General features: G+C 25.8%; 1 protein-coding gene and 1 long non-coding RNA gene across 2 annotated transcripts; one reads left to right on the plus strand and one right to left on the minus strand.

Annotated features, from left to right (window-relative positions):
* The first annotated feature begins 725 nt into the window (after positions 1 to 725).
* Positions 726 to 12927, plus strand: LOC127289200 (farnesol dehydrogenase-like). Its single transcript, XM_051317000.1, has 6 exons — positions 726 to 923; positions 1976 to 2203; positions 3255 to 3381; positions 3629 to 3761; positions 12357 to 12500; positions 12631 to 12927. Exons 1-6 carry the CDS (start codon positions 851 to 853, stop codon positions 12673 to 12675), a joined length of 750 nt encoding a protein of 249 aa, XP_051172957.1. The 5' UTR covers positions 726 to 850; the 3' UTR covers positions 12676 to 12927.
* On the minus strand, positions 3771 to 5426 carry LOC127289201 (uncharacterized). The gene is made up of 3 exons (XR_007844139.1): positions 4536 to 5426; positions 4292 to 4413; positions 3771 to 4169 (listed from the first exon to the last, which is right to left on the minus strand). It is a non-coding gene; the product is annotated as an uncharacterized LOC127289201 (long non-coding RNA).
* Positions 12928 to 13640: the final 713 nt, after the last annotated feature.

The raw sequence follows: 13640 nt of genomic DNA on the forward strand, positions 1-13640 counted from the left end.
GCTCGAATTTATTTTTTTTCTCAAAATCAATATACATAAAAATAAAAAATCTAATTCACATCTATTGTTAAATAGAAAATAATTTTAAAAATAAATTTAAAACAAAATTTATAAAAAAAAATTTTTTTTTTAATAGTTAACAAAAATTTAAGTAATAAGTAGAAAAAAAAATTTAATTAAAAATAAAAACATAAAAAATTGAACTAAAAAGTAAAAAAAAATAAATCTAGTAATAATAGAAGCAAAAAAAAAAATTAATTAAAAGAAGATTAAAAATAGTGACATAGATAAAAATAAATTATTAAATAAATTAAAAATAGAGAACAATTTTTTTTTTGAATATACAAAAGAATTGCAAATTTTTTTTTTCATACATGAAAATTTAGCAAATATTGATAAGAAAGAAGAAGAAAAGCATGCGAAATAAGATAAGAGAAGCAAAATCATGAACAGCAATGACCTCTATATTGAAACGACTTTAAAAATTGATAATCAATTGTAAACGTGTATAGAAAATATTTTTTTTTTTTTTTTTTTTGCAATTGTGGACAAAATTTGTAATAATTTTTTAAAGACATTAAAAAAATTTTAAATATGTGAAAATTTTTATAAAAAAAAATTCTGATAAAATTTTTAAGAATTTTATTACAAATTTTGCAGAAAGAAGTAAAAAAAAATATTTATATATATATATGGAGTAAAAGAAATAAGGAGCCTTGTAATATAGTCGATGTAGCTTTTTTTTTTTACTCGTGTGTGACTCATATTAACAGTCTCACTGAGTACAGAACAACTTGTATTACTATATAATATCAGTTGCAAGCTGAGCGTCAAAAGATTGTCACCTAAAATGGATCGTTGGTACCAAAAAATAGCAGTTGTTACTGGAGCAAGTTCTGGTATTGGTGCAACAATTTCAGAAGGTAACAATCATATATATTTTATATAATATAAAAAAAAAATTAGCATTTAATTTCAAAAATTAAAATTTTAATAAAAGGAAAAAAAAGAAAAAATAACATTTTCAAAAAAAATTACTGTATTAAAATTATTATTAATTATTATTTTTATTATTAATTAAATTAGTAATTAAAATGAGTTAATAATTAAATAAAGAATTGTTTAAAAAGAATAAATTTCTCAATTTTGATAAAAAATTTTATAATAAAATAAAATGTTAATAAATACTTTTTTCTAAATTTGTTTTTTTTTTTCAATTAAAATTATAGAAGTTTTTAATAAAACCCACGTCATAATTAATATTGAAATAAATGGTAAAAAAAATTTTTAATAAAATATTAATTAAGAAATTTTTATAACTGATTCAATTTTCAATTAAAAAAATTTAAATCCTATTATAATTACATATAATATAAATTATATATATATATATATGACGTGCTCTGAAGAAAGGGACCTTAGAAGCAAAAAAATTATAGGTTATGTTTTAAAATTACGAAACTTTTAATCAAGGTAAAATTATCGTAAACATAACCTATAATGTGTTTGCTTCTAAGGTCCCTTTTCTTCAGAGCGTGTCACATATAATAATAATAATATTAATAATAATAATAATAATAATAATAATGTAATAATAATAATAATAATAATAATAATAATAACAATAATAATATTAATAATAATTTTATAAAATTTATAATTATTATAAATTATAAGTATCATAATATTATTATAATTATAATAAATAATATAATATTATTTTAAATAATAATTATATAATAGTAAAAATTATCGAATTTTCAATTTAAGTTCAAAAATTTTTATTAATATTATTTATTAATTTAAAACTTCAATAAATAATATAAATAAATTTATAAAATTAATAACTAATTTAATTTTCAATAAAAATTATTGAATATTTAAATTCTATAAAAAATATAAATCAAAAGTACGAAAAAAAAAAATAAATAAAATAAAAGAGATTTTAGTTTGCGAATATTTTTTTTGTTTCAAGGTCTGTTAAAGGCTGGTTTAAATGTCGTGGGATTGGCGAGAAAACTGGATAAACTTCACGAGATACAAAATAGAGTAAAAAGTGAAAAAAGTAAATTTTATCCAATTCAATGTGACGTGAGAAAGGAGGAAGATATCCTGAGGGCTTTTCATTGGATTGAGAAAGAACTTGGAGGCGTCGATGTTCTCGTTAACAACGCGGGAATTATTCTCAACGAACCTATTATTGGTAAATTGACAAGTCGCAAATTTTAATGAGACTTAATTTTCATTGCGCACAAAAATTTCTTTGCACAATATACCAATATACTAACAATTATATGAACTAAATTTATTTTGAATTTATTTTTTTAAATTAAATTATAAAAAAAAAAAAATTATATATTTTTTAAAAAAAAAAAATGTATTTCTTTTTTTGAATTTTAAATTTGCAAAAAAAAACAGAAAGAAAAATAAATATTTACACACACAAAAAAATAGTGAATTTTTAAAAATAACTTAGGTTCAAAAGTTCAAAATTAATGCAAAATTGTTAGGAAATGAAAGATTGAAAACACTGATTAAAATACAGAAAAAAAAAGAATTGTCATAAATTTTCAAATTTATAAAAATTCAAAGAATTTTCTAAAATATATAAAAAAAAAATTTTTGAAATCTTTATGAATCTTGAAAAAGTAACAGCGATATAAAAAAATTAATTAAAAAACTATTACTTGTAAACTAATGAATATGAAAGTTAATGAATCTTTTGAACCGGACATTAATTTTCAAATTCTTCATTTCCATAAATCTTGTATAATTTACATTAAATTATAATATTTTTTTTTTTTGTAAAAAAAGTTAATTTTACAAAAAAAAAACAGAAAAATTATTATTAACATTATGTAAATCTGGAACAACAAAAATAGCCTTCGATTATAAATCAAATACATTCATAATTAGAATGTCACTTCCGTTGTTTTAATTAGTATAATAGTCGTGTGAGAATTTATTTTCTTTCTGTTTATATATATTGACCTTTCAAAATGTTTTCAGAGAATTTTTTTTTTTAAAAACTATTTTTTCATAAATGTAAAATAGTTTAGAAAAATATAATTTATCGTCAATTAAAATTATTTTATAATTGTAAATAATTTTTCAATTAAAAATATTAATTAAATTTTTCTAAATCAAAAATATTTTGTAATATTTAAAAAAAAAATTTGTATAAAAATAAATTATTGATTTTTTTATGCTATTATTATTAATTTACAAAAAAAAAAAAAAAAAAAAAATTACAGATGGTTCTACAGACGGTTTTCAAAAAATATTGGACGTTAATGTTTTGGCAGTTGCAATTTGCACAAGAGAAGCGACAAAATCAATGAGGAGACGTCGATTTCCTGGCCACGTCATTACAATCAATAGGTGATTTAATTTTGCAAAATAAATTTAAATTACATAATACACTACAAAAGCAAAATTACAACGTAGCTATTTTAAGAGATAATTTAAAATAAATTTTACACACGTATATAAAATAATTCATTAAATTCAATTATTTTTCTAATAATTTTTAAATAAAATCTATTATTTTGTTAAATTTTTTAAAATTTTTATTATTTTATTTTTAAATAATTTAACTAATTATTAATTAGAAATTAATTGATTTTAGTTTCGCCGGTCATTATGCGGAAAGCATTAAATTGCCAGTTAGTTTATATTGTGCCAGTAAATATGCAATAACAGGAATGATTGAATCTTTGCGAAATGAATTGTCAGCAATAAAGGCAAATATAAAAGTTACTGTAAGTATTAGAAAAAAAAAGGAAATTTTCAATTTATTTACTATTTATTAAATTATTTTACTGTACTTTAACTGGAAATTTGAATCTTTAAATACGAAATTTCATAAAAATCTAACATTTTTTTTCATTATTTCGTTTAGTATTTTGAATTTTGAAAAACCAACCTCAAATTCGTGATCAGCGACCCCAAAAACCCCCGAGTAATAAATTTCAAGTGATTTACAACAATATAAAAAAAATTCTTTCGACATATTGGATCCGCCATTTTGAATTTTGAAAAACTAACCTCAAATTCGTAATCAGTGACCCAAAAAACCCCCGAGTAATAAGTTTCAAGTGATTTAGAAGAATTTAAAAAAGATTTGTTCGCCATATTGGATCCGCCATTTTGAATTTTGAAAAACTAACCTCAATTTCGTGATCAGCGACCCCAAAAGCCCCCTTGTAATAAGTTTTAAGTGATTTACAACAATATAAAAAAAATTCTTTCGCCATATTGGATCCGCCATTTTGAATTTTGAAAAACTAACCTCAAATTCGTAATCAGTGACCCAAAAAACCCCCGAGTAATAAGTTTCAAGTGATTTAGAAGAATTTAAAAAAGATTTGTTCGCCATATTGGATCCGCCATTTTGAATTTTGAAAAACTAACCTCAATTTCGTGATCAGCGACCCCAAAAGCCCCCTTGTAATAAGTTTTAAGTGATTTACAACAATATAAAAAAAATTCTTTCGCCATATTGGATCCGCCATTTTGAATTTTGAAAAACTAACCTCAAATTCGTAATCAGTGACCCAAAAAACCCCCGAGTAATAAGTTTCAAGTGATTTAGAAGAATTTAAAAAAGATTTGTTCGCCATATTGGATCCGCCATTTTGAATTTTGAAAAACTAACCTCAATTTCGTGATCAGCGACCCCAAAAACCCCCTTGTAATAAGTTTCAAGTGATTTACAACAATATAAAAAAAAATTCTTTCGCAATATTGGATCCGCCATTTTGAATTTTGAAAAACTAACCTCAAATTCGTAATCAGCGACCCCAAAAACCCCCGAGTAATAAGTTTCAAGTGATTTAGAAGAATTTAAAAAAGATTCGTTCGCCATATTGGATCCGCCATTTTGAATTTTGAAAAACTAATCTCAAATTCGTAATTAGTGACCCAAAAAACCCCTAGGTAGCAAGCTTAAAGTAAATCCGTTAATATTTATAAATTTTTGCATCTCATAAAATCCGCAATGTCTTTTTGAGGTTAGAAAAAAATTCTGCCGGTTAAGGTCATTAGATTCAACACTAAAAACAGTTTTCGATTTCAGCACGCGCAGGATTTTCCTCCACTTAGGGATTATATAAAAACTCTTAACCAATTTTTTATACGCCTTTTACGTTTAATAGTCAATTACATTTTTTGTTTATAAAAATATCATCGGTGTTTTAGTGGTAGAATGCTCGTATTTTACGTCGAGTGTACTTTAAATTAATCCCTAATCGGCTTTTTATACTTTTTTTGTTATATTTCTCATTCTAAAAGCAGCTATAGGGTTATTTGCTTACAATCTGCGAACTTATGATCAACTTATCCGTACCTATAAAGCATGCACACATTTATAACTCTCGTTCTTATTTGACCGAAAAAAAAAATAAACTTAATTTTTATACGGAACAATTTTTCCAGCCTGTCCACAACAGTGGTGCCAGGCTGCACACCAATTCCACTCCCACCATGCCGCCCGTGCGCCTCCCACCATACGGCCACACACACAAGTGTAAAGCGTGCGCTTACTCTTGTAGGTGTGCCTATTTTTCGTTTTCCTCATATTCGCCCGCTTCAGCTGAGCGACTATGCCTGTTTTTACCGACAGCCGGTTAATTTCACGCGCGAACTTTTAAATTCTTTATAATATAAATATACTTTTATTAATGTTTTTATAGATATTTATTAATAAATAATTAATAAATGATTAGTAATTAATTAATAAATAACCGATAAATAATTATTACATAATTAACAATAATTTTTAATTAATAAATTAATATTTAATAATTATTAATTAATAAATAATTATTGAATAATTATTAATCAATAAATTATTGTTAAAATAATTGTGCTTGTACAATTATTTATTTATAATTTATTGATTAATAATTATTCAATAATTATTTATTAATTAATAATTATTAAATATTAATTTATTAATTAATAATTAATAAATGATTAGTAATTAATTAATAAATAACCGATAAATAATTATTACATAATTAACAATAATTTTTAATTAATAAATTAATATTTAATAATTATTAATTAATAAATAATTAATAAATAATAATTGAATAATTATTAATCAATAAATTATAAATAAATAATTGTACAAGCACAATTATTTTAACAATAATTTTACATTTTGGTAATATTAATTACAATAAATACTTAAAATTACTCTATGTAAAAAAATGTTTTTTTAAAATCATGAGATTATAATTATATAGAAATTATATTACTATTATTATTAACCGACAATTTTTATTTCGTGTTTAAATTAATTTTCAACATTTTTTAAAAAAGTAATCAAATTTTTTTAAAGTGTACACATTTTACACATAATTAAATGATATATTATTAAACATGTAGATACGTGTACAATGTGTGAGTAAAAAAAGGTCATTTTTCGAAAAATATAAAGTCTGGTTTAAAAGCACTTTTGATTTATCATTAATATATATATATATATATATATATATATATATATATATATATATGAATGTTCTACGCAATAATGCTGGCGGCGGCAGTGTTTTGTTTACATCTTGCACGTTGCGGAAAAGAAAACGCCGGCGCACAGCAATCGAGACTCGCAGCTCTTACAGTTTAGATATCGAAAATATCATCTTTTTTCGTGAAACATTTCCTGCAGTAATTAGTTGTTGTTGTATTAAAATATTTTCTGCCCTTATTCTTAGTGTGAAATTGTGTAAAATTGTGTGGAATTTTGTGAAATCGTGTCGTTCAGTTCTGGCGATAAGGATTAATTTTTTCTTCGCTTCCTGGTTGAAATTTCATTTTCATTTTATATTCGCTCGGTGAGTCTTTTAATACTTCTTTCTCAATTTTCCCAATTTTTTATTAAAATATGGATCCCGAAAACGGACATAATGCTCAAAACGAAGGAGAGCCGCCAAAAAAAGTTCAAAGAAAACCCACGTGTTTTCAAGAATCTTGGTTTGACGAATTTCCTTCGTGGAGAGAATGGGTGTTTAGAGTAGAAAATGATGATAAAAAATTTCAATGTAGAATTTGTGATAAAATTTGTACTTCTGGTAAATTTCACATTCAGCGACATGAATCAACTTTGGTGCATAAAAATAATTTTGATATTTTTGAAAAATCTAAGCCTTATAGATTAAATTTATTTGAAAAAAAGGAAACTTTTCTAAACACCCATTCCGCGGATTGTCAGGAAGTTGCAGCAATTGATAATTCAAATAATGTAGATTTGCTAGAAAATGAAGTCAGTTTTTTTGAAAATACTTTAAATTTAAATTCTTCAAATTCTAATTTAACTTTTGAGCAAAAAGTAAAAGAAACGGAAATTAAAATTACGGCTTTATTTGTTGAAAATAATATACCCTTCAGTTTATCTTCAGAGTTGATTAAATTTTTTCAAAGTTTAGATCCTATCGTTTTTAAAGCTGTTAAATTGGCGCGTACAAAAATGACTTCAATCGCGAATAATGTTCTTTGTAAGGTTGAAGAAAAACGTATTACGGACGTTTTACAAAATCAACCATTTTCAGTTTACGTAGATGAAGCTAGTGATATAAGTCACGAAAAGTGGTTACCGATTTTAGTTCGGTATGTGGAACCAAGATCGTTGGAAATCAGAGTAGAATTGCTGCAACAAATTAATGTAGATGCGACGGATTGTTCTTCTTCAGCGTTGTTTGAAACTTTTGAAGGTGCTTTAATTAAAAAGCAAATTCCTTTAAAAAATATTGCAGGTTTAGCAACTGACAATGCCGCGGTCATGACTGGTCCTGAAAATTCTTTTCAAAGTAGATTAAAACTAAAAAATCCTTATTCAAAATTTCTTCCGTGCGTAGATCATTCCCTTAATCTTGTTGCTCAACGCGCATCATCAAAAATCCCTACAGTGGATCATTTAATTTTAGCTATTCCAGCTTTTTTAAATGTGAGCCCAAAAAGAACAGCAATTTATCGTGAAGTTGTTGAAGAATTGGGAGAAACCTTTCAAAAAATTCCTAGTCACTCTGACACACGTTGGCTTGTTCGTCATAATTGCATTGTAGTTATTCTTAAAAATTGGGAATTAATCATCAAATTTCTCATGCTTGTCGAATCGGAAGACAATACTCAAAAAGCGAAAAATTTACGAGAGTTAATGCAGGACCCGTTAACTTTAGCGTATTTTCTTTTCTTAAAATTCACATTAAATACCTTTAATTCTTTCAATGCCACGTTTCAAAAGCGTGAAACTTTGATTCAGGAACTTCAGCCTCAATCAGCCGGTTTTTTATTTTGGATTTTGGAAAAATATTTAAAAAGTGCATTTCTTCAAACACCTACAATATTTTTTCAGTCAGTTAGAGGTATAAAGTTTGAAAAAACTTTTAATCAAAAGGCAGTCGAAAATATTAATATTGGTAATGAAACGCGCGAATATTTAAATTTACAAATTTCAAATGGAAATTTGAATAATGATCAAGTTGACGAATTTTTTAAGAACGTTTTAGAATTTTACGTGACAGCAAGTTACGAAATAATCAACCGATTGCCTTTTGATGATCAGTTTCTTTCTTGCGTTTCAGTTTTTAAAGCACAGGAATTTCTTAAAGGTGACAGGGATTTAACGATTCAAAAAGTTTTCAAGATTGTATGTGATTTGAATGTGCAATTGGATATGTTTGAGTTACGTAAAGAATGGCATGATGTGTATGATTTCTCTTCTGATGAAAAAGAAGAATTATCTAAATTATCTTTCGATGATATGTGTATCAAGATTTGTCTTTCTGCAAAAGGTGATGGTAGTTTAAAATTTCCGAATTTAACAAAAATTTTGAATTTAGTGAGGACGCTTCCCCATTCTAATGCTGAGGCTGAAAGATCATTTTCTATGCTCAAAGAAGCAAAAACTAGTAAAAGAAATCGTTTGGCGGTCGATACTCTTAATTCAATTTTGGTTGTCAGATCAGCATTAAAAGCTCGCAATGAAACTGCAAGAACAATGCAAATTTCAATGGCTCATTTACAATTAATGAATCAAAATATTTATACTTCTAATGTAGTTGATAGAAGGGCAGAAAAATTAAGGTTATTTACAGTCGCTTAGGTTTCTTCTCTAATTTCTTTTGTCTGGTGACAAACTATTTGAAATTAGAAAAATAAATTTAACAATAATTTCTTCTGTTTCAGAGATTCGATTGTAGACATGCACACATGGACAGTACAAGGAGAAAAAAATTAATTTTTGAAAAAATAACATTTTTTATTTCAGCAAAATTTATTTTTATTTTCATCGATTTTAATTTTATTTTAGAAAAATGGATGCAGAGCACCAAAGAAAATATATTTTATAGATTTAAGAGTTTAATAATTTAAGTGTTTGTTTTGCAGATGTTTTCTGCCTTTATATAATTTATTTCTTTAAAAGATTTTAAGAAATATATATGAAACGTTTTTTAATTTTAAAAATAATATATACAGTAATACAGAAATCTGTATTTTAAGAAAAAGTTTAATTCATTTAATTATATTAAATTTAATTTCATATCATGCACATTAATTCATTACATTATTTATTTATTACTATACACTATTTATTTAATTTTTGCTAAAAATTAAGACTTTTGTATTTCTGTATAGTGGATTAGGCCTGAAGCACTGTAAAAATGTGTATCTTGTTTTAAGACATACACTTTAATGACATTTTTTATTTTTTCTAGTCTTGAAATTTAAAAGATACAATTTTTCAGGTTTTGGGGATACCACAATAACTATGTACTTTTCACAGCCAATATTTCTCTAAAATAATTTTTAGAAGTTTGCTTTGGATAGTGCAATCTTTAAGGACTAATTTATTTTTCACGTAAAAATAATCATGTTTTTTATCTACTAATTTTACAACTTATGCTATTTTCATTAATTAATATATTCAATTTCACAAACCGCATGCAACTTCAATTAGTCCTCAAAGAGAAAAAAAACGCGCCACAAACTCTACCTCCAGGGTGGTGAGGAAACGGGTTTAATAATATATATACACTAAAAAAATTTATTTTTTTCAAATAATCACTTACTTGTCTATTATTAAATGTATACTTATTTGTTTAAACAAAATAATTATTGTTAGAATAAAATAAATTGTATTTGAGCCAAAAATTTGCGTATTTGAAAGAAATACAATTTAATTCGCTAAAATAATATTTATTATTCAATACAAATAAACACTTTCATTATAATAAACAAGTAATCAATTATTTGAAACAATAAATTTGTTTTTTTGTGTACTTTAATTATATGTTTAAATGTTTAAAAAAAATTTTTTATTATTACTTTTATAAAAAAAGTTAAAAAATTTTCAGTTACTAATAATAATAACAATCGTCTATTTACTACATTATTATAATCTTATGATTTTAAGAAATATCTTTTTTTACTTATAGTGATTATAATTAGGTATAATTAATTTAATATTAATTATTATCACCATTAATTTTAATTTTCAGTACTATTTATATATTACATTATATATATATATATATATATATGTAGTATATTATATTTATAATATAATATATATATAGTATATTTATTAATTTTTTGTTAATAAATATTTATAAAAACATTAATAAAAGTATATTTATATTATAAAGAATTTAAAAGTTCGCGCGTGAAATTAACCGGCTGTCGGTAAAAACAGGCATAGTCGCTCAGCTGAAGCGGGCGAATATGAGGAAAACGAAAAATAGGCACACCTACAAGAGTAAGCGCACGCTTTACACTTGTGTGTGTGGCCGTATGGTGGGAGGCGCACGGGCGGCATGGTGGGAGTGGAATTGGTGTGCAGCCTGGCACCACTGGTCCACAACCTCTAGGTCGGTTACTACACAACAGTGTTCCTCTTTTTTCACACCGTAAAAAGACGAAACTTAACACAAATGTCTATTTTCACGCCGTAAAATGACGTGTCTTTAGCCGATTGTCTACTTTCACACTGTTAAGTGACGTGACTTTAGCCAACTATCTATTTTCACGCCGTGAAAAGACGTGAGCTTAGGGTATTGTCTATATTCACTCCGTAAAATGACGCAATTTTAGACTATTGTCGACTTTCACGCTGTTAAATGACGTGACTATAGCCAACTGTCTATTTTCACGCCGTGAAAAGACGTGAGTTTAGGGTATTGTCTATATTCACTTCGTAAAATGACGTAGTTTTAGACTATTGTCGACTTTTGCGCTGTAAAATGACGTGACTTTAGCCAACGGTCTACTTTCAAACTGTAAAATGACGTGACTTTAGCCAACTGTCTATTTTCACGTCGTTAAAATACGTGACTTTAGACTATTTTCTATTTTTACGGCGTGAAAATATGTTACTTCGGAGAATTGTCTTTTTTCACGGCATAAAAAAACGTGAATTTAACTAGTTAATTATTTTCATTCCGTAAAAAGACGTTACTTTAGCCAGCTGTCTATTTTTACGCCGTAAATAGACGTGATATTAAACTATTTTCTATTTTCACGGCATGAAAATACTTTACTTCAGACTATTGTCTATTTTCACGTCGTGAAATGATTTAGCCAGCTGTCTATTTTCACGACCGTAAAAAGACGTGACTTTAGCCAAATGCCTTTTTAACGACATGAAAGGACGTAACTTTAGCCGTTTATTTATTTTCACGCTGTAAAAAGACGTGAGTTTAGGGTATTGTCTATATTCACTCCGTAAAATGACGTAGTTTTAGACTATTGTCGACTTTTACGCCGTAAAATGACGTGACATTAGCTAACGGTCTATTTTCACGTCGTGAAAAGACGTGGCTTTAGACTATTTTCTATTTTTACTGTGTGAAATTACGTTACTTTAGAGTATTGACTATTTTAACGGCATAAAAATTCGTGAATTTAGCTAGTTAATTATTTTCACTCCGTAAAAAGACGTAACTTTAGCCAGCTGTCTATTTTCACGCCGTAAACAGACGTGACATTAAACTATTTTCTATTTTCACGGCATGAAAATAAATATGCTTCAGACTATTGTCTATTTTCACGGCGTGAAAAGACGTGACTTTAGCCAGTTAATTATTTTCACGCCGTGAAAATAGACAATAGTCTAAAGTAACGTATTTTCACGCCGTGAACAGACGTGACATTAGCCAGCTGTCTATTTTCACGCCCGTTAAAAGACGTGACTGTAGCCAAATACCTCTTTAAAGACGTGAAAGGACGTAACTTTAGCCGTTTATTTATTTTCACGCCGTAAAATGACGTGGCTTCAGCCAAATATTTATTTTCACGGCGTAAAAATACGTGACTTTAGCCAGTCTAAATATTTATTTACTTATTATTAACAGAGTATAAGCCCATCAGCAGTGAGGACAGGAATGCTTCTAAATGCAGGACTCCCTGAGGCAATAATAGATCAAATTCCTATTCTTGAGACGAAGGACATTTTAGAAGCCGTTATCTTCGTTTTAGCGACACCGCCAAATGTTCAGGTAAAACTATATTTCATCGCACTATCATCATCATCATCATCATCATTACTATCTTTTTTTTCTTCGCGAATCATTCAAAGTAGCTATATTTTTGAAATCAAAATTAATATTCGAAATTTTTTTCTTACAGGTAAACGAGCTTACTTTAACGAGTCTTGGTCTACCCTCAAGCTAAAAAATATATATTCAATCTTGAAAATGTATTGAAATGTCGCGACAGATAAGGAGGGAACGATTTTTTTGCTCAAGAAAAATAGTGTTCACATATATATATATATATATATAAATCAATTTTTCAAATAAATGATTTAAAATCCTAATGTAACTATTTATCGGTGGTGCTTTGTATTATTATTATTTATATTGTTGTAATATATTTTTATTTTCTTATGATAAAATTAAAAATAAAATAAGAACAGAATCAAAATTTTTTTTTCTAATATAGAAAATCAAAAAATGAAAATTAGATCAATATTTATACAGAAGAATATTAATATTATATGATACTTTTTAGAGAAGATACGATTGTTTTTGAGTACCGAGCAAATAGTATTCTTTTCGAATCTCATAAAAATGTTTGAATCGTAAATGCATTTCAAAGTCATATAAAATAGTATATAAGGTCAATTTCAATTTTTAGGATTACGATGCAATTTATATTGTGCAGAAAGAGCAATAAATCGGAATTAATTTCCCATTGCAACTTAAAATAGTTAGTTATATATATACAATCTACTTTTGGTAATAAATTCACTGAATTAAATTTTTAAAGTGAAATTTTCTATATACAAAGTTTCTTAATTTAAAAGAACAAATTCACCTCCTCTAAAATATATAAATTCCTATTCATTAATTCCGCGATGCGTTCAGAAATTCATCATTTTTCCATAATTCCATAGTCTATTTATTAATTTCTTTCATTTAAATAACATTTTTTTAAAAAAAAAAAAAAAAAACATCGCAATTATAAACTAAATAACATCGCGATAAAAAAAATGATCTACATAATTGGAAATCGAATTTAATTATACAGTGAAGTCTGGGCTGTGTTGTTTAGCGCTAATTAAGAAAATTGAATATAAATAAATATATTTTGTTTCCTAAGGTAAATTACTTTTCGTCGTTGGAGAAAAAAAAATT

Source organism: Leptopilina boulardi, unplaced genomic scaffold, assembly GCF_019393585.1.
Source record: "Leptopilina boulardi isolate dan_hultmark-lab unplaced genomic scaffold, ZJU_Lbou_2.1 LbouV2_40, whole genome shotgun sequence".
Taxonomy (NCBI): domain Eukaryota; kingdom Metazoa; phylum Arthropoda; class Insecta; order Hymenoptera; family Figitidae; genus Leptopilina; species Leptopilina boulardi.

Excerpts from the sequence above, each read along its gene's own strand:
- LOC127289200 (XM_051317000.1), top strand. The coding sequence starts at position 851 with ATGGATCGTTGGTACCAAAAAATAGCAGTTGTTACTGGAGCAAGTTCT. Across the intron at positions 2,204-3,254 it reads TCTCAACGAACCTATTATTG|ATGGTTCTACAGACGGTTTT; the intron begins GTAAATTGACAA and ends AAAAAATTACAG. Across the intron at positions 3,762-12,356 it reads AGGCAAATATAAAAGTTACT|AGTATAAGCCCATCAGCAGT; the intron begins GTAAGTATTAGA and ends TATTATTAACAG.